General features: G+C 35.0%; 1 protein-coding gene across 7 annotated transcripts in view; it reads left to right on the forward strand.

Moving 5' to 3' along the window:
• ERBIN (erbb2 interacting protein) overlaps positions 1–26,690 on the forward strand; it is a 151,033-nt gene that overhangs the window by 95,111 nt on the left and 29,232 nt on the right. For 4 of the 7 annotated variants that reach the window (XM_054556420.2, XM_003776609.5, XM_002815606.6 and 1 more), the window contains exons 10-20: positions 8–152; positions 1,179–1,251; positions 1,550–1,679; positions 2,007–2,122; positions 3,971–4,040; positions 14,173–14,272; positions 18,866–18,987; positions 19,924–20,097; positions 22,066–22,251; positions 24,333–24,447; positions 26,114–26,297. In XM_054556420.2, the coding sequence (XP_054412395.2) occupies positions 8–152; positions 1,179–1,251; positions 1,550–1,679; positions 2,007–2,122; positions 3,971–4,040; positions 14,173–14,272; positions 18,866–18,987; positions 19,924–20,097; positions 22,066–22,251; positions 24,333–24,447; positions 26,114–26,297 (1,415 nt within the window). The remainder of the gene's footprint in view (positions 1–7; positions 153–1,178; positions 1,252–1,549; positions 1,680–2,006; positions 2,123–3,970; positions 4,041–14,172; positions 14,273–18,865; positions 18,988–19,923; positions 20,098–22,065; positions 22,252–24,332; positions 24,448–26,113; positions 26,298–26,690) is intronic. The other 3 variants (XM_054556421.2, XM_063724125.1, XM_009240758.4) reach the window with 1 other exon arrangement.

Genomic DNA, 26,690 nt, shown 5'->3' on the forward strand with positions numbered 1-26,690 from the left:
CTTATAGTTTATTGGTAGTTTGAAACAGCTCACATATTTGGATGTTTCTAAAAATAATATTGAAATGGTTGAAGAAGGAATTTCAACATGTGAAAACCTTCAAGACCTCCTATTATCAAGCAATTCACTTCAGCAGCTTCCTGAGACTATTGGTTTGTATTGCTTTCAAATTCATGTAATTTTTATTAAAATAAATTCAAGACTTCCACATAATCTCAAATTTCACTTGTTATGAGGTAGTTATACTGCATTACCACAGGAATGGATTTTATTTGAATTTTTCCTGGTATGATCAGTTGTACAGTTTGCTCCTTTGTTGACATTACTGTTTTTTATTTACTCTAAGGAAATCTCATTTTTATTTCTAATATATTTAAATTCTTTAAAATAAGTTAACTTATCCAAATTTGGCTTAACTGTTAGCTTTTATTGTCATAGCTTTTATTTTGGTAACTTTTTTCAGTCCTGTTTCATTATAGACACTCAGACAAGAAAACAGATCAGTTGAACAGATCATGAGAGATCTATAATTAAGTCTGTGTAGTTGCTTGTTCAATGATATGTCAATGGAATTGAATTATTTTGATGAAAGGACCCAAAACTTCAATCTTGACATCTTTTTGATGTTTTAATATAAAAACCAAAAATATTTCTCTGTTAAATCACATAGTGGTTTTAGCTAAAACTACATTTTTGTAAGTTTGTTACAATTCTACTTAGTCAACACTTTTTAAACTTAAAAAATATTTTACTGTTTTAGTATTTAGTATATATGGAATAGTTTTTTATATACCTGTTATGAACTACCTTCATACTACCATTTCTTTAGTCTGTTAATTTAACAAGTTTGTATTGTCTGTCTTTTCTGTGCCATGACATTGTTTTTAGAAGCAGAGCTACAACAGTGAACAAGGAGGACAAAAAAGTTCTTACTATCAGTATATTTTAGTGGGAGTTAATAAACAAATGTATACTGTGTTAAATAGTGATGTGGATGAAGATTGAAAGGACAGGATGAGGGAACAGAACGTTGGGATTGGGAGTGGTATCTCTTTTAGATACGTTTGTTAGGAAAGTTGTTTTAATTCTTGTCAGATGTAGTATGTCTCACATTGACTGTTGGTGGACTTGCTTCTATTTTAAGCTGAAAAATTGTATGTTGTTTCTTCCCTCATTAGGTTCGTTGAAGAATATAACAACTCTTAAAATAGATGAAAACCAGTTAATGTATCTGCCAGACTCTATAGGAGGGTAAGTTTTTTGTGAATGTATACACCCTCGAAGATTTTACTTTCAGTTCAGCATGCCATACATATTTTCAGGTATTTGCATAAATGACCTAAAGATTTTGTAAACATTTAAGTAATTAGTATATAGGTTGAGTATGTTTATGATAGTCAAACCTACTTATTATTGGTGAAGTTTAGCTTTGTGAAATGGTTTCACTAGGTTTTCAAAGTGAAGTTCAAATGTTTATATGTTCTGAAATTTTGGATTATATATAGAAAATCTTTAACAAATAATATGTATTTCTTTTTTTAAATTAAAGGTTAATATCAGTAGAAGAACTGGATTGTAGTTTCAATGAAGTTGAAGCTTTGCCTTCATCTATTGGGCAGCTTACTAACTTAAGAACTTTTGCTGCTGATCATAATTACTTACAGCAGTTGCCCCCAGAGGTAATGTATTTTAGATTTGTTTAGATTTTTGTCTTTTCATTTTTTTCTGATTATCTTCATTATAGCTATTTAGTGTGGCTTAATTTATTTTCTTTCTAAAATAGTTTTCAAGTTATTTATTTTCTGAATAATTAGCTATGTTAATTTAGAAGAGGTTCTTAAATGCTTTCTAATGTACATAAAAATTAATAATTAAAAAGAAAGTCTAATCATTATTTCTTTTATAAATGTGGAGTATTTTTCATAACTTTCAAAAATGATGTTTTTTATATGTTGATCAACCTGTAGGCCAAATTTTTTGATACTCAGTTTATATTTCTCTTACAGATTGGAAGCTGGAAAAATATAACTGTGCTGTTTCTCCATTCCAATAAACTTGAGACACTTCCAGAGGAAATGGGTGATATGCAAAAATTAAAAGTCATTAATTTAAGTGATAATAGGTTCGTAATACTATATTCATCAGTTGGTTTATAGGAGACGTTGGTTAGATGAAATTAAGTTTCATATGATATATAATAGAATAGCTAGTGCTTGTTCTCTTTAAATATACATAGTAAGTTCTCAGTGTTATTGATAGGCTTTTGGAAAGTGTGACTTTCAGTGAAACAACATATAATGAAATCACTTCTTTCGTTCATCAGTGTTATAAGAAAATGACATTATTTGAGGACCTGCCATACACAGTTTTGCTAAAAGTTTTGGTTTCCAAGAACCTATCAATAACTTAAATGAAAACTTAACTGTATATATTTTTTTTCTTTAAATACAAAGAGTGGTCTAATTTTATCTGATGTTAATTTATCATACGGTGGTTGTTACTGTTCATTTTGGGTTGACTTAGCTATATAATCTTTATTCTCTTCCTACAGTTACCTTTTATTTCTGAAGTCACATCTTCACCTGAATATTGCTATTTAACAAAACAATTCTGGAGTGTATCTAGTCTGTTGCTAATATTTTCCTAGGCAGAGATCTGGTTTCAACAAAGACAAGGTGCAGAGCAAATTGATCACTAGGGTTGTAAATTGGAACAATGTTTAAGTTAAAAACAGAATGTCCATACTTTTTCCTGAGGTAAACATACTCATGATGATTAAACAGCATTTGTAGAGTGTTTTCACTTTTTGCTTTCGTAGTGTCTTGTGAAGTCTTCAAAACAGCTCTATGAAATAGTATAATAGTATTCCCATTTTATGTAGGAGGGTTTTAAGACTCAGATTTAAGGTGAGTCATGTAGCTTGTAAGATAAGAGCTTTAATTTAAACTCAATTTTCTGACTAATTATGATATTCTAACTTCTGTTTTATTTAAAAGAACCACTGCCTTCTTAAGTCACTGTTTCAGCCTTTAATTCCTACGGCCCACAGTAGGTTGCTGAAAGAAAGGCACGGAAGACTAGTTAGGCATGAGATAGCAAGGCTGAAGTAGATAATTCTCTCTTAAATAGGATATTTTCATTTATTATTCTAATGAGTATAGTTGACCCTCTGTGGGTTCTGCAAGTGTGGATTCAAACAACTTCAGATCAAAAGTATTTGGAAAAAAATTGTGTCAGTACTGAACGTGTACCAACTTTCCCATTGTTATTCCCTGAACAATACAGTATACCTACTATTTACATAGCATTTATATTCTAATAGGTATTATAAGTACTCTAGAAATGATTTAAAATATATGGGGGGGGATGTGCATAGGTTATATGCAAATACTATACAATTTTATATAAGGGATTTGAGCATCTGCAGATTTTGGTATCTGAGGGAGATCCTGGAACCAATCTTCCACAGATACTGAGGAATGACTGTACTTTGTTTTTAATCATTATCATCTTAGGATAGTCTTCTAGATTATATAACTGCTGGCTCACAAATAGAGAGCAGTGCAGTTTTTATAGCAAGCTATCACTAAGAGTGCTTCCTATAACAGTTTGTTCTCCCTAAGTACAAATAAACCGAAGCAATTTTATGAGACATTCCTTAATGTGTTCTTTTCTCTTAGGCAGGGACAATTAATTTTTCAACAGATTTTTAAGGTTATTCTATTATCCATTTTCTTGCCAGGTGAATTGATTCAATTGAAGAATTATATTTTTGAAACTAATTCTTATAAAACTAGATATTTTGTTTTATGTCCTATACGAAGAATTATATTGGACTTTTCTCAATTTTTTTTCTCCTATTTTCATGTGCAGCTATATAGCATTTTTCAGAAAACCTTTAGATTGAGCCTCATTCATTTTAAATCTTCTCATTTTAAAGTTTAATTTTTGTTTGTATTTTTTCCTACAGATTAAAGAATTTACCCTTTAGCTTTACAAAGCTACAGCAATTGACAGCTATGTGGCTCTCAGATAATCAGGTGGGCATTCTGATTTTATAAGTTAATGGAGTTCCTATTTGTGTTATATAATTTTGCACTCTGATTTACATAGGGTCATTTAAGAGCAGCTATACAGTGGTATACATGTAAACGTATCTTTTATATAAGAAAAATCTCAAAATATTTAGAAGCAGATACTTTTTATAAAATAGGTGTAGATTTATAAGTAATGAATTCTGTTGGACTTGCCTAATTTCTCCTAAATCTGTTAAAATATTGAGCGATTAGGAAATCAGACTCAAACTCTGACTTTAATAGCATTATCTCATACACTTGCCTATTTTATAGTGAGAACACTTAAAGTCTGCTTGGCAATTTCAAGACTATAACAGTGTTATTAACGGTAGTCACCATGTTGTACAGTAGAGCTCTTGAACTTATTCCTCCTAAGTTAAATTTTGTACCCTTTGACCAATATATCCCAATCCATGCTCCAGCCCACCCCGCCAGCCCCAGAACCCACCATTTTACTCTTAGTTTCTATGAGTTGCCTCATATAAGTGAACACATGTGAAATTTATCTTCTTGTTCCTGCTTATTTCACTTAACATAATGTCCTCTAGGTTCATCCATGTTGTTGCAGGTGACAGGATTTCCTTCTTTTTTAAGGCTGAATAGTATTCCGTTGTGATTGTATGTGTATTTGTGTACACACACTACATTTTCTTTGTTCATTCATCCATTCATGGGCGCTTAGGCTGATTTGCTATTGTGAATTCTGCTGCAGTGAACATGGGAGTGCAGACGTCTCCTCAACATACTGATTTTATTTCTTTTGGATATATATCCAGTAGTGAGATTGCTGGATTATATGATAGTTCCATTTTAAATATTTTGAGGAACTTCCATAATATATTCCGACCAACAGTGTGTAAGGATTCCTTGTTTTTTTAACAAAATAGAATACATAATTTACTGATCTTTTGAATTAAAAAATTAATGCTTATTATTTGATGTTGAGCAATATTTTATAGTAATTTATTTAAAGCTCTATTTTCCCAGTGTTGGATACACTGGTCTCATATGATACTCATGAACTCTGCAGCCAAATTTTCTTGGGAAACTATATTATATTCTCATTCTGGATTATATTAACAGCCCTGAGGTGTTAATACAGTAAAGAAACCCACAAGGATTCTTCATAGTTTTTAACTGGGTACCCTTTTCTGTCCTGTCCTGTCCTGTCCTGTCCTGTCCTGTCCTGTCCTGTCCTGTCCTGTCCTGTCCTGTCTTGTCTTGTCCTGTCCTTTTCTTTTCTTTTTTTTGAGATAGAGTCTCGCTCTACTGCCAGGCTGGAGTGCAGTGACGTGACCTCAGCTCACTGCAACCTCCACCTCCCGGGTTCAAGCGATTCTCCTGCCTCAGCCTCCCGAGTAGCTGGGACTACAGGCATGTGCCGCCACTCCCAGCTAATTTTTGTATTTTTAGTAGAGACAGGGCAAGGATGGTCTCGATCTCTTGACCTCATGATCCGCCTGCGTCGGCCTCCCAAAAGTGCTGGGATTACAGGCGTGAGCCACCACACCCTGCCTTGGGAACCTGTTTCTTACCTAGCCCTTACTAATATCCCAGAAGCCTTAAATTTATGTTAATCCATGGTTATGAATAAGACAGTATTATTTACCTGCTTTGCAAATTTAGAGAGGAAATATTAAAATGATACATTGCCTTTATTAGAGTTTTTTTTTTTCTTTTTTCTTTGTTGTTGTTTTTTTTTTTTACAGAGTCTTGCTCTGTCACCCAGGCTGGAGTGCAGTGGCATGATCTCGGCTCACTGCAACCCCTGTCCCCTGGGCTCAAGGAATTCTCCTGCCTCAGCCTCCCGAGTAGCTGGGATTACAGGCGTGTGCCACCACGCCCGGCTAATTTTTGTATTTTTTTAGTAGAGACGGGGTTTCACCATGTTGGCCAGGCTGGTCTGGAACTCCTGACCTCAGGTAATCCGCCTGCCTCGGCCTCGCAAAGTGGCTGGGATTACAGGTGTGAGCCACCATGCCCAGCTTTACTGGAGTTTTTTAACACAGGCAATTACTGTATCTGTTATATGTGGAACCGATTTCTCTTAATTGCATAGTATATGTTTAAACTTGATTTGAAATTTTGCGACTAGATTCAGAAAACATTTGCTGGACCCCATCTTACGCCATTTACTAACTTCACAATGAATGAGACATACCTCCTGGTCTTGAGGAACTCTTAGACTAATTCTATTAGTACAGTAGCACTTTTTTTTTTTTTTTTTTTTTGAGGCGGGGTCTTACTCTGTCATCTAGGCTGGAATACAGTGGTATAATTAAGACTCACTGGAATCTTCACCTCCTGGGCTCAAGCAATCCTCCCACCTCAGCCTCCCAAGTAGCTGGGACCACAGGTACATGTCACCACGCCCAGCTAAATTTTTTTTTTTTTTAAACGTTTTTAGTAGTGACAAGATCTCATGATATTGCCCAGGCTGGTCTTGAACTCCTGGACTCAAGCCATCCCCCTGCTTCAGCCTCCTACAGTGCTGGGACTACAGGTGTTAACCACCATGCCTGGCCTGCAGTAGCACTTCTGTGGATAAATTAATGCCAGCAAATTATACCAGATGGTTCATTTTAATGAAATTAACCAAGTAGCTGCTACGGTTTCTTCATATTTATAGTGTTCTCTCATTCTATTCACACTCTCCACTTGGTTTAAAACAAACATTGTATGGTAGGAGTCTTTGTTCTTCAAAGTTTGACAGAATATTGAGTAAAACAAATCAGATATGCCTAGAAAATTTCCCTTACCCTTACCGTATGAAGCAATAATTTTGCTGTGAAAGAATGACATGTAGAGGAGAAGGTATACAGAGGTTTGGTTGTGAATTATAAAAATAAATTGTTCTGCTATTTAATGTTTATGAAAATAAATTGCTCAGCTATGTAGAACAGTACATGCAGTAATATAATTTTCATGAGTTGCTGAAGGCATGAGCAGAACAATTATTTATTAATTTATTCCCTCATCCATTTTGTGATTCTCAAGAACCGTTTATTGAACAACTGCTTTGTGCCAGGCAATTTAAGGTGGGAACAATATTTAGAAAGTCACTTTAATACAATGTGGTTAAAAGACTTAATAGGACTAAAGCTTTAGGATCAAAGATGGAGAAGATAACTGAGGGATGTAAAGGCAAATTTCTCAGAGGAGGAAATGCCTGCAATGCCTGAATTATATCTCAAAAGAGGAATGGGGCTGGGTATGGTGGTTCACACCTCTGATCCCAGAGCTTTGGGAAGCTGAGGTGGGAGGATCTTTTGAGGCCCGAGTTTGAGACCAACCTGGGCAACATAGCAAGATTCCGTCTCTGCAAATAAATTAAAACATTAGCCAGGTGGGGTAGCACATGCCTGTAGTCCAAGCTACTCAGGAGGCTGAGGCTGGAGGATCCTTTGAGCCCAGGAGTTCAAGGTTACAGTGAGCTGTGAGCATGCCACTGTACTCCAGCATGGGCAACAGAGCCAGATTCTATCTCCAAGATAAAGTTTTTTTAAATAAAAAAGAGGAATAGGATTTTTTGTCTATTTTTTACCCTTTAAGATGGGGTTTTCCTGTGTTGCCCAGTCTGATCTCAAACTTCCAGGCTCAAGTGATCTTCCCACCCCAGCCTCCTGAGTATCTGGGATTATAGGCCTGCACCACCATGACCAACTAGGCATAAGATTTAAAGGAAAAAAAGAGAACAGTGTTCTGGTTTGGAAGAATATCATGAGCATAAGCATTTAGGTGCAAAGCAGCATAGTATATTTCATAACTCTGCAAGCAGGTCATTGTGATAGGAGTGTAACAGTGAGACGGAAAAGGTAGAAAACGAGGCTACAAAGGCAGATAGAGATCAGTTGGTGGAGGATCTTCTATGCCATGCAGAGGACCCTGTATTATATCTCAAGGATGGCAAATAAGATTTTTTAAAATCTTGTACTCTTATCAATTATGAGTGGCTTCCTGAAAAATGGTGTTGCAAATTCTGACTTATGATCAAATTCAAGCTAGTGGAAAATTGCTGTGATTTGGGTTGCTGTGTAGTTTATTGTCCCTAATAGGATACTTTTGGGGGAGTGAAAGGGGCACCATTGATAATTACATGAGAACAACATGTGTAAGTTGTGTCTGTCTCGGGCAAAATGGACATTCGTTCATTCTAGTCATGATCAGTTATTCATATCTGCCATCAGTATAAAAGGAAGAAGTGATTTTTATGATACATACAGGATAATACAGAAACCAGTGTAACATTGAACAGGCAAATAGTATGATCACACTGATATTTTAGAAAGGCCCTTTTGGTTGCATGGTGGAAGATGGATTCATCAGGGGTTAGTGCCAAGCATGAAGGCAGGGGAGACTGAATTGGAGGACATTGTCATACTCTAGGCAACAGAACATGTTGCCTTGAACTAAAATAATGAAACAGAACTGGGGGAAGAGCAGGTATTTTTGAGGAATAGTTTAAAAGATTGCATCAATAGAGCATGAAGCAATGCATGTATGTGAGAAGAGAGTAAAAGCAAAGATGAGGGTCAAAGATTTGGCTTCAGTGACTAGGTGGATAATGCTGCCACAACCAAGAAAAGTAACCACAAATGAAAGAAATATGTTTATGGGAAGATGCTAAGTTCTAGTTAAACATGTTGAGTTAGAAGTGTCTTTCGTATATCCAAGTTAGCCATGCATAGAACACGCTGGTGACCATGAACCTCCTGACTTCATTTTCTTCTGTATGGTTTCTGTGCTCTTGGTTTCTCTATTTAAAAATTTCTAACTTTCAGAAGTTTCTCAAAATTGCTCCTGAAGGCTTCATTTTCTTTTTTCAGTACCATTATAGGTTTATTCTTTGTGCTTAGTTGTAAAAATATATTCACTTTATTTTAAAAGATTTGTGGCACAAGAAGAAATACACATTTGTTTCAGCCCATGATCTTAATTAACTTTTTCTAGGGAATGGTTTCATAGCTTTTGTTGTTTCTCAAAAGGAATTATATAAAATAACTTTTAAAATGTTAGTGATGGATGAATCCTGAGGAACACCAACATTTAAATGGCAGTAGACTAAGAGGCTTAAAGAGAGTAGCCATAGAAGTAGGAGAACTGGATGATGATGGACTCAAGTTAAGAGTGAAGAAGGAAGAGTTAAGACTGGCCTGAAGGAAGAAGTTGTTAATAGGATAAATGCTGTTGAGAAGTCAGTTCAGATTAGATCTGAAAAATATCCATTATATTTGGCAACTAGCTAAAGTAATTATAGAGGTATATGTCAAAACCCAGACTGAAGGAGTTTAAGGAATAAATAGATGATGAAATGGAATCACATAATGTTGATTACTCTTCAACAAGGTTGGATGAGAAGGAAATGGAATGGAACATAAAGAAATTGATAGCAGCAGGAAAAGTGCAGGGATCCTTTAATATTGCAGAGCATGTTTACAGATTGTTGGAAAGAAGCTGTGTGAGTAAGATTAAGAATATGAGGGTCTGGTGCGGTGGCTCTTGCCTGTAATCCCAACACTTTGGGAGGCCGAGGCGGGTGGATCACCTGAGGTCAGGAATTCAAGACCAGCCTGACCAACATGGGGAAACCCCGTCTCTACTAAAAATACAAAAATTAGCCGGGCGTGGTGGCGTGCGCCTGTAGCCCCAGCTACTCGGGAGGCTGAGACAGGAGAATTGATTGAACCCAGGAGGTGGATTTTGCAGTGAGCCAAGATCACTCTACTGCACTCCACACTCTAGCCTGGGTGACAGAGCGAGACTGTGTCAAAAAAAAAAAATATATATATATATATATAAGAAGCAGTTGGATAATGGGTGGAAAATGATGTAAAAGCTATGACAGGAATTCTTAACCTGTTGGAGAGAGCTTAGGTATGACATTTGTGAAAGGGAGGAGAGGAAATAGTGTACATTATGATACTCCTAGAATGTAGAATTTTCCTTACACATAGCTGGTTTTTTTTTTTTTTAAGACAGAGTCTCACTCTGTTGCCCAGGCTGGGGTGCAGTGGCTCCATCTTGGCTCACTGCAACCTCTGCCTCCTGGGTCCAGGCAATTTTCCTGCCTCAGCCTCTTGAGTAGTTGGGACTAAAGGCGCGTATCACCACACCCAGCTTTTTGTATTTTTAGTAGAGACGGAGTTTCACCATGTTGGTCAGGCTGTTCTCGAACTCCTGACTTCATGTGATCCACCCCCCTCGGCCTCCCAAAGTGCTGGGATTACAGGCGTGAGCCACCACGCACAACCTCATAGCTGTTCTTGAATCCTTTTTTTTTTTTTTTTTTTTTTATTTAAGGAAGATATTTTCAGAATACAGTTTAGGAAACATAGAAGGATTTTCAGGTAACATGTAAAGCCTGGTTGAAGTATTATTAGTATCAGTACACAAATATGAGTACAAATTAATAATCACTCCACAAGTTTGTGGTGATACTAATTTGCTCAGCAATGTAATGTAGAGAAAGCACACAACTGGAAGGATTTTGGGCTGTAGTTTTGCCAAGACAGGTGCAAGAAAAGAATAATGCAGCAAGGAGGTCTTGGTTTGTGGCAAGAAAGTGGTTTAAATAAGATACAGTGTGGTACAAAAGGGGAGTCAAAGACAGGAGTAAATGGTGGGAAGAATGTCAAAAGGTCAAGGGAATAGTAGTCTTGCTGAGGGTGATCAGCAAGTACTGTGAGTGCAGTGGAGTGGGAGGGCTGCATGATGTCTGTGTTACCATACTCTGCTGGTTGTCCTTTTGCCTGACTGCTCCTCAGTCTCCTTTTCAGACATATTTGTTCTGCCTGTGCCTTACATGATTGTGCTGCTCATGGTTACCCTAGGCTCTGCTTTAATTTCTCCATACTTTCTCCTGAAATTGCTATCTGTATCCTCATTATTCTTAACAATATCTGCAGTCCAGTTCTTGTGCCAGAGCTTCACATTCATATAGCTCGATTCCTACTTAACATTGCCACCTAAATGTCTCAAATTCAACAAGCCCAAAATTGAGTATACCATCTTCTGCCCCAAATATATTTCCCCCACACCCCCCAGCTTCTTTAGCTTGGTGAATAATACTTGATGGAGGCAGAGGCCTGGAAATGCAATCCTTAACTACTGTTTTTCCCTGTACTTCAGTCCAGTTGATAGACAAGCCCTATTGAATCTTAAACATCCTCAAGTGTTTGTGTATTTTGCTTTATCCCTACTACCACTTCCCTTAAATACTGTTCACCATCATCTTTCACTTAGACCTGCACTGTCCAGTACCATAGCCACTAGTGTCAGGTGACTGGTTCAAATTGAGATTTGGTGTGAGTGTAAGATATGCACTGGTATCTGTAGCCTTAGTATGAACAGAGAATATATATGGTCATATTCATAATTTTTTGATTATATGTTAAAATGATATTTTGAATATGTAAAGTTAAATGCATTATCAAAATTTCATCTTTTTGCCATTTTAAAATATGTGGCTACTAAAAAATTATAAGTAATCAGACTGAGCGTGGTGGCTTACACCTGTAATCCTAGCACGTGGAGAAGTTAAGGCAGGAGGCTTGCTTGAGGCCGGGAGTTTGAGACCTGCCTGGGTGACATAACAAGACCCCATCTCTTAAAAAAAAAAAAAAAAAAAGCCAGGCACAGTGGCACGTACCTGTAGTACCACCTATTTGGGAGGCTGAGGTAGGAGGATTGCTTGAGCCTAGAAGTTCTAGGTTACAATGAGCTATGATCATGCCACTGCACTCTAGCCTCCAGCCTGGGTGACAGAACAAGATTCTCTTAAAAAAAAAAAAAAAAAAAAAAGGAAAAGAAAAAATTATAAATAATCTGTGGTACTCATTTTTGTCTTACCTTACAGTTCTTTCGAACAGTGCTGACAGACTGTTGAGCTAGCTTCCTAATAGGTCTCTGCCTCCAGTGTTGCTACCAGTTCCAATCCCTTATTACCCATTCTGAACCACACTGTGATTTGAGTGATTCTTTAATCTGATCCCAGCACTATCCTACTTAAAACCTTTTCATTGTTTCTTTTTTCTTTATATCATATGCCTCAAGAGCCTGCTCATCTTGTGGCTTTATCTCTACCCCATACACATTCATTCTCATTTCTCCAAATCAGTTCTGCTTTCTTGGAACATTCTTCCTTCTCTTTCTTACCTGGCTTCTTACCTTCTTACCTTCTTATCCTCACCTTAGACTTTCTTTCAGGAATGCTTTACTAATCATTCAAGATAGTGGTAAGTGAATTTCTCCTCCTATATATTCTCCTTGCACACTGTACCCTGTCTACCCTGTAATTTCACTTGGAATTACAGTTGCAGTTGCCTATTTTGTTACCTGTATTCTTCCTCTCATAAACTGTACAAAGTCAGTAAAGATACATGCTTTGCTCACCACTCTGTATACAGGGCCTGTCATAGTGCTTTGCAATATAAAAGGCTCTTAGTAAATACGCATTAAATGAGTGATCTTTATATTTCAGAGAAGAATATTTTAGGAATTATGAATTGGAATATGTGAAATGAAATCGGATTAAAGATCTCTGAAGTTAGGTGTTCAGGGAACTGAGAGGCCAGATATACTGTTCTCATTCCTTTTTCTGTCTCTGTGCCTCATAAATAACAGGTGACTAGTTTTCTTATTACACCTTTGTTGACATGTAATTCATGTACCATACAGTGAACCCCTTTTAAAGGATACAATTTAGTGGTTTTTAGTATAGTCACAGAGTTGTGCAACAATTACAACAGTTTCAGAAGATTCTCAGAGTGATGCGTTTTTAAAAGCCTCCCATATAATTTTTATATGCTCATCTAAGGGGGCTTATTTTTTTCTTCTCACAAATTATTCATCTGCTAAGAAGCCAAAAGTATGGAAATGTCATCTATGTTTTGTATATGTTGAATTACCCATGACTTTGGAAAAATTTGGTGTAAAAAAGCCAGGAATAGATGAATACCACCAAGAGGCCAGTAGATAATAGGACAGGAGATTGACTATGGAAGGTACAGGTTATATGCCTCAAAGGAACAGGAATTTAAATCTGAGGATAGGGGAGGAATGATGTCACAGCATTGTAAGCGCTACCCTCACCTCCTGACTTGGGGTGGATGAGGTAGGAGAGAATAAAACACCTATATTTGAGGCCTGAGAGAAGCACTGTCTTTGGGAAGGGAGTAGAGCTACCATTTCCATTATCTGAGGGTCAAGGAAATTGTTCAGGAATTTGAAATGTAGGGCAGTTTTTGTTTGCTGAGGAACAGAATGGAGTGTTTAAATGGGAGTAAGATTACAGGATGGAATTAACTAGCTGGAAGGTTTTCACAGGAGTAGGTGCAAAGAATTAAGTAATAGGGTGACATGTGAGGGGAGAATTGGGTAGTTCTCTGTCCGTCTGTAGTCAGCCAAGGCTTTTATTGGTAGGATTTTAGGTGAATAGCAAAAAGAATTAGTTATATTAAAAAATAGATGGATAACATTTGTTGACTAGTTAGGGAAAAAATCATAAGAAAAAAGAAGGTCCAAATTTCCTGGGGGGCTCTCAGTAATTTCACTGAGTGACTTACTGGTGTCATTACTGTAGACAGGATACACGAGAGGAAGAAAAAGAAGCAGCTGATTGTTTTCATCATTCTCTTTTCAGCTGCTAACTAGAATAAACATTTAGATAACCAGACTAACCATTCCAAATTTTTTCCAAAAGTATCTTAGTGAAGGGGAATACTAGAGAGGGCAAAATAATATACAATGGAAAGGCTTATTTTATAACTGTATTAAATATATCACTGTGTTAATAAGTAACGGACTATGGATGAACTTAGTATGTGAAATCTTTTAAAACTTGATATTTCAGTAACTTAATTTACTTGCTTTATACTAAAAACTGTATTTTATTTGTTGGTTTTTAATATGGTTTCAAATCAATGCCTAAAGTGTTATCAGATCGATGCCTGAAGTGTTATTATGTATAGTTAGATTTGTTTGTAACCTTCACATTGATACTTTATAGAAAAAGTGGTGTGTACTTATGCAGAGGAATTGCTGAATATATATTTGCTTTAGGGTTATTGAAAATTAAGCATTTATTTTCCTTCTCTAGTCCAAACCCCTGATACCTCTTCAAAAAGAAACTGATTCAGAGACCCAGAAAATGGTGCTTACCAACTACATGTTCCCTCAACAGCCAAGGACTGAGGATGGTAGGAATTTCATAATCTATTTTCTTGTTAAAAACAAATACTAATTTAAAAGGTGTGAAGTGAACTTTAAGTCTCAGAGACTTTTACCAGTTTGATGGGACTTTAGAGAATTGACCAAAAAAGTTTGTTTCAAAATAATGGAAAAATAGGGCACGATTTCAGGGTTTGAATTTAGAAGTGTAAGTGCAGCATATGCTTCCTTAAATGATTCCTTTAAATTAAACCGCATTGTTAAAATTGATAACTTAAAAACATTTAGCTGTATGCTAGGAATACATGTTAAGTGTTATGTGATAAGAATTATTAAACCAAGAAATATTTCTTCACCTGTGAACTTAATATTACACTTGGATCTACACACTGGATCAGGATAATCTGTTGAACTCTGACTATAAATGCTACTCTTAAATTCTTTTCTTTATTTTGCCCAGAAAGGGGGAATATACCTTTTACTACTGGGCACAGATTTTTTTATAGATTATGGTATGATGACCTTTTAGACTAACGAGCAAATTGTTTCTAGTATATGTTGTACTCTCTGTGTGTGTGTGTGTGTGTATTGTGTTACACTTAAAGTAACTAATTTTTATGTATCTTCTTTCTGACACCAGTGAAAATCTCTGTGGTTTGAAATTATTTATAAATTAATTCTTAGTACATAGAAACACTGAATAAAAAATGTAAATCAGTCATTTCAATCATCAGTCTTAATTTATAAACATACCATGGGCAAGTTAAATAGGTTCTTGAACTTCAGTTTCCTTATCTTGAAATGATGATAATAGTTCTTTTGGAGCACAACCACATTCATTCACTACAAAACACTCTGGAACCAAGCATTTCACATAAGGGATACTTAACTTAATGCTAGTATTCTGTCCTCTCATGTAAAAGAACAATTATCTAGTATATTGCATAGCTGATTATAACATTATTTAGAGGATGCTTACCCTTACTTCGTATTTTCCAGAAATCATCTTCAGAGACAAAAAAAAGTAGGAAATTGAGACATAAGTTTCAGTGAATAAAACAAACAAAAAACTTAGCTGTTGATGCATTCGAGTATTTGCTGTAATTCCCCACATGGCACTGCTTACAGCATAAGCAGAGTTTGCACTTCTATTTTTAACTTAATTTCTAATTCATGAAATTATTGTTCACATAAAACAGTAATCACTATTGACAGCTTAATATTAAGTATACTATATTTTGTTATGGAAACATACTTCCATATTTTATTGTATTGCTTAATTTGGAGATTATAGGTGAATTTAAATACATGGAAGAGAGGTTGTTTATAAACCTATTCTCAAAGCTTTAACTATAGAACCTCCAGTGAATGAAGCTCTTTACATTAGTTATCCCACAAATCTTCTAATCGGATTAGAAAGCTGAATAGGTTTTGCTACATCTAAATACAAGTCATCAGATATACCCATGAAATAATAACTTATCAAAGCAAGTCTTTTATTGCTTCTGGCAGAGAGCAAGAAATAGTTATCCTATAGAAGGTAAAGAGTTTTCTAAAAGTTTAGCACTAGTTCTGGAATACAAGAGTATTTCAAAGCTAAACCTGCTATAGCAATGCAAGAATAATAGCCAATTTGAGTCAGACACAATGCTGAGCACTTTACATATCCATAGCTTCTCATCTTTACAATAATCCTCCAAAATAGATGCTATTATCATTAGTTGCCTCTCACAAAGCTTAAAATATTTATCTGACCCTTTATAGAAAAAGTTTACTCATCCCGCCTCTAAACTGTCCGAATCATAGGTATATTCATGCCGTGATTTCTTCTCATACTGGTTTCTACTTTAATGATTCAAATCTACCTTGCCTTCTTTTTCTGTTCTATCATTGAAATTTATTCTGTTCCTGTTTAATTTGAAAAGAGATCACAATTCAGGTAAAACATTTATTTCTGATAGGAAGAATAGAAGTAGCAAAATCTTGCCACTACTAAATTTTGATTTTGAGATTTATTTTAGAATGGAAGAGTTTCTAATAGAAAAGTTTGAAATACAGTATCAATTATGATATTCTGGGTCATCTTAGAGTTCATGTGTCACCTAAAGTATCTCATGGGTATTATAAACACAGCACTAAACAAGGTGAATGAATTTCCTTTCACCTATAAGAAAGGCTTTTGTCTTTATCCCAGTGCCTCCAAGAAATAGATGAGTCAAAAAATATTATGTGTTTGGGTTTGGGTTTTATACCAATTTGAGAGAAGTAGGCACTGTTCACACTTAATTAATTCTATTTTTCATCCCACTTTTGTGACAGGTATTGTGCTAGAGCTAAGTAAAGGCAAAAATTCTTGCCTGTAAGATTCTGAAGGTGGGAAGATTAAAAAAAAAAAGAGGAAAAAAAGAAAGATTCTAAAGGTAGATAGTGATGAATAAATATGCAAGAGTAGGGGTGAGATCTTGAGCCTAGGTAGAGGAATCAGTCTTAATCAGAGAGAAAGGGAAGTATGCCTTCATATAACAATACATTTGTAGCTAAGAAAGCAGGATATTAGTGGAAATATGAGTCTGAGGGTTTTTATTGCATTTCTTTTTACAGTGAAGTGAAAGTTGCCTCTGGAAGTTGGGGTAAGGGCATTTCAGGGAAGTGATAGTGATTAATGTATCATAAAATCTAAGCTTAATAGAGAAGGAAGTAAAACCTAGAGTGATTTTACAAGGAGCAAAAGAAAGGTAGTTAAAGAACTGAAAGTTTACCAGCAATAATAAGGAATTGAGTGATTTGGAAGAACAGGTGTAGTGGTCAAAGAGGTGGAAAAGTCCTGGGTATGACTATGGTTGTGAATCATTTAGCTGATGTGCATAGGGACATTGGGATGAGGACATCAAGGAATTATAAAGTTGTAGTGTTGGGGTGGTGGGCTTATCATCCCACATTGACATCATTCAGGATATTAGCAGGTCTTAGGTGGAGAGAAAAGCTGTAGCTAAAATATTAGAGTCCTCAGTAAGTCTATACCTGGGTGATCAGTTTGAGTAGCCTCTAGAATGGATAGAAAGTGATATTACCTGATGTCCTGAATCTTCACAGATGTGAGATTTATACTAAAGAGTAGAAAGTGTAAGTGACCAGAATTTGAAAAGAATGAGAAGCATGGTAAAAGTTAACTTACCTTGGGTTTCTGAATAAATTCTGGTGTAAAGTTGCTTTGGAAATAATCTAACACTAATTGGAATCTCTGGGCCAAGCTGGTGATTGAAATTACTGCCTGGAACAAGGGAGAGGGAATGATATGAATTAAAAAATAGACTTTGTTGGAAACTGCTGGGCTGTCCTTGCCTTTCCAATCATACCACAAAAGTATGTCAATAGGAATTTGAATCACATTCCACATTTGTTTTGAACAAAAACAAATACACTACTTCATTGAGTATGTGTTAAGCAATTTAAAAAGCAATTATAAGGAAAAAAAATCTTGAATGGAGTAATGAAAACAAAGAAAAGGCTAAATCAAAGAATTTCATTCCCATTGGTAAGACTTGGTTTCATGACATCCTTAGTTTGGGTATGAGATTTTAAAAGGTTAAGCAAGCCCCAAATAAGGGCCTAATAAAAATGGTAATTAGAAGTTTTTGTATTATGTTATTTTTGCAGAAATATTCGAATTGACCATATTTGGGTATTCCAGGAGTTTCTGGGGTTCTTTAAAGCTCATTTTGGGTACTTATAATCTCTCCGTTTTGAGTAAGGGATAGTCATTTTCTTTTAAATTTGTGATTTTATTTTGTATTGCACAACTTCCATGGAATGATATAAATAGTTGAATGAATTAATTTTTAAGCCTTATGTATTTTTTAGATGCCTAATAATAACAAAAAACTGAGAGTTGTTAAATCTTTGCTTTTGATATTACAGGTTGAGTATCTCTTATCCAAAATGCTTGAGACCAGAAGTGTTTCAGGTTTTGATTTTTTTTTTGACTTCGGAATATTTGCAGAATTCATATCAGTTGAGCCTCCCTAACCCAAAATTCAAACTATGCCAAAATCCAAACCTTTTGGAGTGCTGACACAATGCTCAAAGGAAATGCTCATTAGAATTTTTTGCATTTTGGATTTTTTGGATTAGGGATGTTCACCCTGTATATCTGATAGAATATATAAGTGTTGGGTTTACCTTAAAATTTCCATTATTTTTACATTTTGATGTAGAAAATATATTGTAAGAACTTTACTTAGTATATAATCCATATTATGTATAATGTTTATTACAGTGATGAAATTGCGTTTCTACCATAGCACGTTTTAGAGCACTGCCCAAAACCATATATCGATGGTGTTTTAATTGGTAGATTCTCTTCAGGAACCCTTCTAGTAAGAAAACAAGACGAATCAGCTTCAGGGAAGAAAGGATATGTGATTGACATTGTAAAGAAATCTTACATGGACATTATAAAGAATCAGCCAGTGCCTTAGGATTTCTAATTTCTTGCATTGACCATTCTTAACTATTTTAGACTTATTGTAGTGAACATAACTCATACAGAAATTATGAGCAAGTGATAGTTTTCCATAATGACAGTAAAATATAGTAGGTTTTTGTTTTTTACTTTTCTCTAGTTATGTTTATATCAGATAATGAAAGTTTTAACCCTTCATTGTGGGAGGAACAGAGGAAACAGCGGGCTCAAGTTGCATTTGAATGTGATGAAGACAAAGATGAAAGGGAGGCACCTTCCAGGGTGAGTCTGTTCTTTATTTAAAATTTGAAACAAGTCTGCTAATATTTAAGTTGGTATTATATATACTATGATGTTTGGGGATATAAAAATGTATTGGATTTATTCCTTGTCCTCAAGGCACTTGAAGTGTTATTGAGTCCAAATATTTCAGACATGAAAGAATTTGGGAACAATATAAAACTATGTGATTTAAAGCTAAATTTCATAGTATATATAAATATAAGAGGAAAACGTTATTATAGGCTAGAGAAATTAACCAGCACTTTATTTCAAATTAGTGCCCTTTATGTTTAACTTCAGTTTAGCTGACTCCCCCCACCATATTCGTAATGATTATTTTCTCCCCTTTCCCTTTCTTTAGTGATTTATTTTTGTAAATCTTAGAGGTAAAGAACTCTTTTGTTACGAACATTTTGTTTCTTTATGGAATTGAAAACATGTCACAGTGATAGGAGTAGTAAATACATATTTTTTAGTTACTTAATGAATGTAATTACTTGCCCCTTATACAAACTTAGCTGAATCTCAGAAAATGACAGACTGACCTTGGAAAAATATGGCTCTTGGTATGTGAGACATAAATATACGAATATCTGAATTTTATATATACATAGATGAATAGCTGAAAAATGTGTATCTGTTTCAAAGCTAAGTGACACAATTTTTGGCAGTATTCATACTATATATCTCTAAATGGAAATATTTGAGTCTGATAAAACTTTTAAACATTGAAATTTACTGCGAAGTCTTATTATTTTGTTATAAAACCATGTTTTTATTAAGCCTAAAATGCCTTCAAAGCCTATCATCTGTCTTCACAGTTATCCCTATGAGCTTGATATCTAATGTAATTCAGATGGGTTACAGATTAAATTTTGTTTGAGATTGACATTAGAAATATTTGTACTTCATATTTTACTTATTTTATTTCTCTAGGAGGGAAATTTAAAAAGATATCCAACACCATACCCAGATGAGCTTAAGAATATGGTCAAAACTGTTCAAACCATTGTACATAGATTAAAAGATGAAGAGACCAATGAAGACTCAGGAAGAGATTTGAAACCACATGAAGATCAACAAGATATAAATAAAGATGTGGGTGTGAAGGTTAGAAAATTCAAAAGGATTAACCAAAGCCTATTTCAAGTTCTTATTTTTAATGACAGTTGATATAGTGCTCCTTTTCATGTACTCTAAATGTGCAGTCATGCACCACAGAATGATATTTCGGTCGACATGCTCACATACATATGATGGTGGTCCTATAAGAGTATAAGGGGCTGGGCGGGGTGGCTCGCGCCTGTAATCCCAGCACTTTGGGAGGCCAAGACAAGCAGATCACTTGAGGTCAGGAGTTTGAGACCAGCCTGGCCAACATGGTGAAACCCCATCTCAACTAAAAGTAGAAAAATTAGCTGGGCGTGGTGGTGGGCACCTGTAATCCCAGCTACTTGAGAGGCTGAGGCAGGAGAATCGCTTGAACCCAGGAGGCGGGGGTTGCAGTGAGCTGAGATCACACCACTGTGCTCCAGCCTGGGTGACAGAGCGACACTCTGTCTCAAAAACAAAAAATAAGAATATAAGGGAGATGGCTGGCTATGGTGGCTCACCCCTGTTATCCTAGCACTTTGGGAGGCCGAGGTGGGATGGTCACTTACACCAAGGATTTGAGAACAGCCTGACGAAGATGGTGAGACTGTTTATACAGAAAGTTTAAAAAAAAAAAAAAATTAGCTGGGCTTGGTGATGTGTGCTTGTTGACCTAGCTATTTGGGAGGCTTAAGCAGGAGAGTCACTGGAGGCCAGGAGTTCAAGACCAGCGTGGGTAACATAGCAAGACAACCTGTCTCTACAAAAAATTTTAAAAATTAGCTGGGCATGGTGGCATGCTCCTGTAGTCCTAGCTACTTGGGAGACTTGAGGTGAGAGGATCCCTTGAGCCTAGGAGTTCAAGGCTGCAGTGAGCTATGATCATGCCACAGCACTCCAGCATGGGTGACAGAGGGAGACCCTGTCTCAAAAAAAGAAGAAACATGTAATGGAGCTGAAAAACTCCTATTGCCTAATGACGTCATAACACAACTTTCCTGTATTCAGATATGTTTGCATACACAAATACTTTCTATTGTGTTAGAATTGCCTATAGTGTTCAGTACAGTAACGTGTTATACAGGTTTGTAGCCTCGGGGCCATAGGCTGTATTACATATAGCCTATATGTGTAGTAAGCTATACCGTCTAGGTTTGTGTAAGTACACTCTATGATGGTCACAGAGGAAAAAAATCACCTAATAAATTTCTCCGAACATATCACTGTTGTTAAGTGCCATGTGACTGCACTTGCAAATTTAAGGTTTTGTTCTCAGCTACCTGAACTGGGAAACTAATAATCAGTGAAGTCCATAATTACTATCATTACCACTCTGGCTATAGAATGTCCAATTGACAGTGTAGTGTCAGCATAGCCTTTAAAAAAAATCATTGTTTGAACAAAGAAGATAATGAATGCCAGAAAAATTATTATTATGGACATTTTTTCCCCCTGGTAATACTGGTCCATTTTACCTAATTCTCATTTTAAATGTAATTGCAATGACAGACAGTTGGCATTTCCTTGGGATGGTTCAGAAACTTTCACAAATCCCTAAATGGTATGTATATTCCTTTAGGACTTTGCCACACACACATTATTGTATCACAGAAACAAAAGTTTTACCATGTCATTAGAGTTACTGTACAGTCCACAATGAGCAGAAAACAATTTTAACCATCTGGAGATGAGTTTGCTGAGCTAAGTGACTCAGTTGTCCACACTTACAAGCCTTGCAGCTTCTAAGAGGAAAGTAACCTTGGCTAACTTTTAAATTTTAATGTGGCTCATGGATCTTTGGGGACCACGTGCTCCTAAAATGAGCATTTTATCTGTGAGTGTCACAGGTTTCTTTGTTTAAAGTTTTCATGTTTGAGATTAGTCCAGAATTGGAAGTTGGCAAATCGCTTACAAATTTTTATCTGAACTTTTAAAATAGATGTAAAACTTAAAGAATATGAGCTCTTTATCTTTTCTTTTACTTAGATCTCAGAAAGTACTACTACAGTAAAAAGCAAAGTTGATGAAAGAGAAAAATATATGATAGGAAACTCTGTACAGAAGATCAGTGAACCTGAAGCTGAGATTAGTCCTGGGAGTTTACCAGTGACTGCAAATATGAAAGCCTCTGAGAACTTGAAGCATATTGTTAACCATGATGATGTTTTTGAGGTATGATTTTATGATTATTCTGGAGCAATCATAAGAACTTTCAATTTAATATTTTATTGTTACTAAATAAAGACCTGATATTGATTGTAGAAAATATGTTAATGCATTCTTCATTGAGAAATTTCACATCTGCAAAAATATCACTCATTTGTCACTTTAAACTTACAAATTATTATGCCCTTTGTATTCAGATGTTTATGTGAATTAGATTATAGATAGTCTAGGCTACTGTAAAATACATAATTGCTTTTATTTCTGTAACTTAAAAATGAAAAGACTACTATAGGCATACCCAATTATTTAACTTATTTATGCATTTATCATTGAAAGTGAAAGATTTTTTGGTTGAATGTCTGAGACAGTTTTTAGATGTGGAGTTTCTTTTAGTGGATAAATAAAAGCTGGAATCTTTTTTTAAAAACAGCTTTATTGAGATATAACTCACATACCATACAGATCACTTATTTATTCAATTCAGTGGCTTTTAGTATATTTACCAAATTGTGCAGCCATTACTACAATCACTTTTAGAACATATTTCTCACCCCAGAAAGAAATTCCATATTCCTTACCTGTTACTCCTCACTCTTTATCCCCTTCGGCCCTAGGCAACCAAAAATCTACTTTATATGCTTCTGTAAATTTGCCTATTCTTGACATTTCATTTAAGTGGAATCATACAATATGTGGTCTTTTGTGCCTGGTCTGTTTCACTTAGCGTAATGTATTCAAATTTTTCTATGTTATAGCATATATCAACACAGCATCCATTTTTATGACTGAATAATACTACATCGTGTATATCCACCATTTGTTTATCCATTCTTCAATTAATGGACATTTTAATTATTTCCACTTTTTGGCTGTAATGAATAAGTCTGCAGTGAATTTTTGTGAACAGGTTTTTGTGTGGATATATATTTTCATGAATGAAAAATGATTGCACCATTTTATATTCCCTTCATACACTGCTAGTGGTAATGTAAAATGGTGAAGCTGTAACTTTTTAATATGAATATCTGAAGTGTTTCTGATTTATAACTGCATTGTTCACTGCAGTATATACTAGCTACAAGTGGCTATTTAAGTTAATACATCTACATCCCTAAAATTTCATAATGCATTCAAGCACACCATCTCTTTTCCTGGTTATCCTGTGAGCTGTCATTTACAGCAGGAATAATTTTTTTGAAAAAGGATGGTTAATATCACTCAATACACTATGGTATGCACTGAAGCTAATGTAACAGGCTGTGAAAAAATTATTAGGTTTGTTACAGTGAACTTACGACTCATTTAGTGTAATTTCTGTGTGTAAGGCACTGTGTTTGGAGGTTAAGGTGGCAGAATGGATAAGTGGATATAGGGATTTAAATGAATGCAAACATATATAATTAAGGATAGACTGTGCTAAGTGTGTTAGAAATGTACTAAGTGTTACAGAAATTTAGAAGGAAGATTTATGGCTGCCTTAAGGAGAAGGGGGCATTTCACCTGTGTTTTGGAAAATTTTAATTCACAGATACAGGAGAATGGAATGAAATGGGGAAGGTATGATGAGAGCAAAAGAATGGCACTTGGAACATATGGAAAATAACATTTTATGTTACTGAATAAGTCAGAGGCAATATTATGAAATAAGATCAGTAGAGTAGATAGGGCCCTGATTACGAGGCTCTGAAAAGCCAAGCTAAGAAGTTTGAACTTAATGTTCTGTAGTCTTGAGGAGCCACTAAAGGCTTTTAATAGAGTGTTACTCTAATTCATAGAGCTATATATGGTTGAAAGTTATTATAGTTGTAAGAATATTATAGGAGATGCAGCACGTGAATATCTCAGTATAAAAAAGGGAATAGAGGAGCAGTATCCTAATGTTTGATTAGGATAATGGTGCCATGAAAAGGATAGAGGTACAAATTGTACAGTCTTGTAAGGACTGGTTGTATTTTATTGCCGTATCTTGAAAAGGTTTAATATGTGTTTATAATATTTGTTTTCCCTTTAAAGTCTTAAGACTTAATATTTATTTATTTGAAGAAACAAAAATTTAATTTTTATCCCCCTCCCCCCTTTTTCACTAGGAATCTGAAGAACTTTCTTCTGATGAAGAGATGAAAATGGCGGAGATGCGACCACCATTAATTGAAACCTCTATTAACCAGCCAAAAGTCGTAGCACTTAGTAATAACAAAAAAGGTTAGATGTTAAAGGAAAGTACTAAGAATAGAAATTGCCTCAATAAATTTATAAATTTTTTTGGAATAAATTTCATTGAATATTATGTTATTTGATACATTTTAGAAACAAATTTTTAGACATGGCTTTCTGAAAGGTTTGCTTTCCTTCTCTCTCATTTTTAGGGAAAGTCCTTGATAGTCTTTTCTTTCTCCTCATGCAAATTTACTTATAAAGGCATGGACTTTACCAACAGATAAACCTGGATTGTTCATTTCTGCCACTTATCTGCTGTGTGATCCTTGAGTTAATTTTATCCGTGTGTACATATATGATTTGACATACAATGAGGCTAATGAAGGATTTTTGCATCAAATAGGCTAGATAATGTATCTTTTAGCACAGTACCTTATGTATATTAGGTGCTCGTTATTTTATTGATTCTATCACAAAACATTTTTTTACACTCCGTCCAACCTCTGCCAGCCATTCTTTCATATAAGACAATCTTAGACTCTTAGAGATCTTGAAGGATATCTATCCCTTCCCTCACCCCTCCCCTCTAGCACCTGAGTATCTTTACATCATCTTCCTCAAATGTTTAGCCGTTTGTCTTTATGGCATCAATGATACTATCAAGGTGGCCCTTGGATAGCTTGGGTTCGTTTTGTAGTAATGATACCTAGAATTTGTTGAGCACTAATTGCTTAGGTACTATACTAAATATTTTACATATTATTATCTAATTGTCACAATAACCCCCATGATGAGGTGGAAGTGGAGTGTATCTAAGAAAGAACTTAACAACCATCTATTTTAATGGTTAAGTTAAGAGCTCAAAACCTAAATACACTGAGATCAAAGTTAGAGTCCCATTTGCTACTGTTAACTGTAAATACAATCCGGACTACTTGAGCTGTGCTCCTAAGATCTCAGAACATCAAAGATATCCTTAATTCATATAATCATCTATGGATATGTCTCTATACACTATTTCTGTGATTTGGCTAGAATTCAGTTAGTTAAAAAACACATTTTTAGCACTACTTTGAAAAAATACTACTTTTTGTACTACCTATTATAGAATATGAACACTTGTCTGTTTCTGTTCATGTAATTGCTACACACACAACCACCTTACATACTGAGAGTTTACCATTCATAAACAAGTCTATGAAATGTTTTAAAAACATTAAGAAAGAGCTGACCTTTGAAAATTCCTTGATTTGTTTGTAATTATATGTTTGTGGATTGAATTGCTTATTTTTATTAGAGTAGATGGGAAAAAATTCCATATATGTATGAAATAATTTCTTGCCCAGTTGAGTTCAGAAAGGTTGTAAATGAATTTTCATTATCAGTTTTTCAAATTGTAAATGGGTGAAAAGTATATTCATTGAAATTAACTGACCTTAGAAAACAGTACATAATAATATCACCTTGTCAGTAACTAAATCGAATTCTTAGTAACCCCAACGCTTTTTAAAAAATTATATCACCATCTGAAAATTATTTAATCTTTGTATTAGGACTGAATTTTCAAGGGTGCTTCTATTTATCTTATCAATATAATTTATTACCTCATATATAGAACCAGGATAGTATAATTGCCATTTGTCATCACCGAAAAGAATTTCACACAATTCTTGGGGAATTTATCATTAATCTTAAATTTGTTTTGTTTCAGATGATACAAAGGAAACAGATTCTTTATCAGATGAAGTTACACACAATAGCAATCAGAATAACAGCAATTGTTCTTCTCCATCTCGGATGTCTGATTCAGTTTCTCTTAATACTGACAGTAGTCAAGACACCTCACTCTGCTCTCCAGTGAAACAAACTCATATTGATATTAATTCGAAAATCAGGTGTGTGAACATCTTTTACAGTTTTTTATTTATACAATAAATAGAAGTAGTAAGGCAGATAACAAATACATAAACATATAGGGTTTAATAAATAAATATTATAGAAGTGGTTCCAGTAATATGTTTTCTTTCCCCATTTTTATTGCTGATTTTCTATTTAGTTTTTATACACTTCCATCTTAAATTAGATTTTTAAATGGGAAAGAATAGACTAGATTCTCAATCTCTGGTTAAAAAGTTGAATATTTATATATTTTTAGATATGGCAACATAAACAGCATATTTGAGGTAATTTAAGTTGAAAGGAGTATTTTTATAGTTAGAAATGCAGAATCATTTTGAGGGGCTGCCATTAAAGGGTTCATTTGGATACTCTTGACTGGTGGTGTATAT

The sequence above is a fragment of the Pongo abelii genome, chromosome 4 (assembly GCF_028885655.2).
Source record: "Pongo abelii isolate AG06213 chromosome 4, NHGRI_mPonAbe1-v2.0_pri, whole genome shotgun sequence".
Lineage (NCBI taxonomy): Eukaryota > Metazoa > Chordata > Mammalia > Primates > Hominidae > Pongo > Pongo abelii.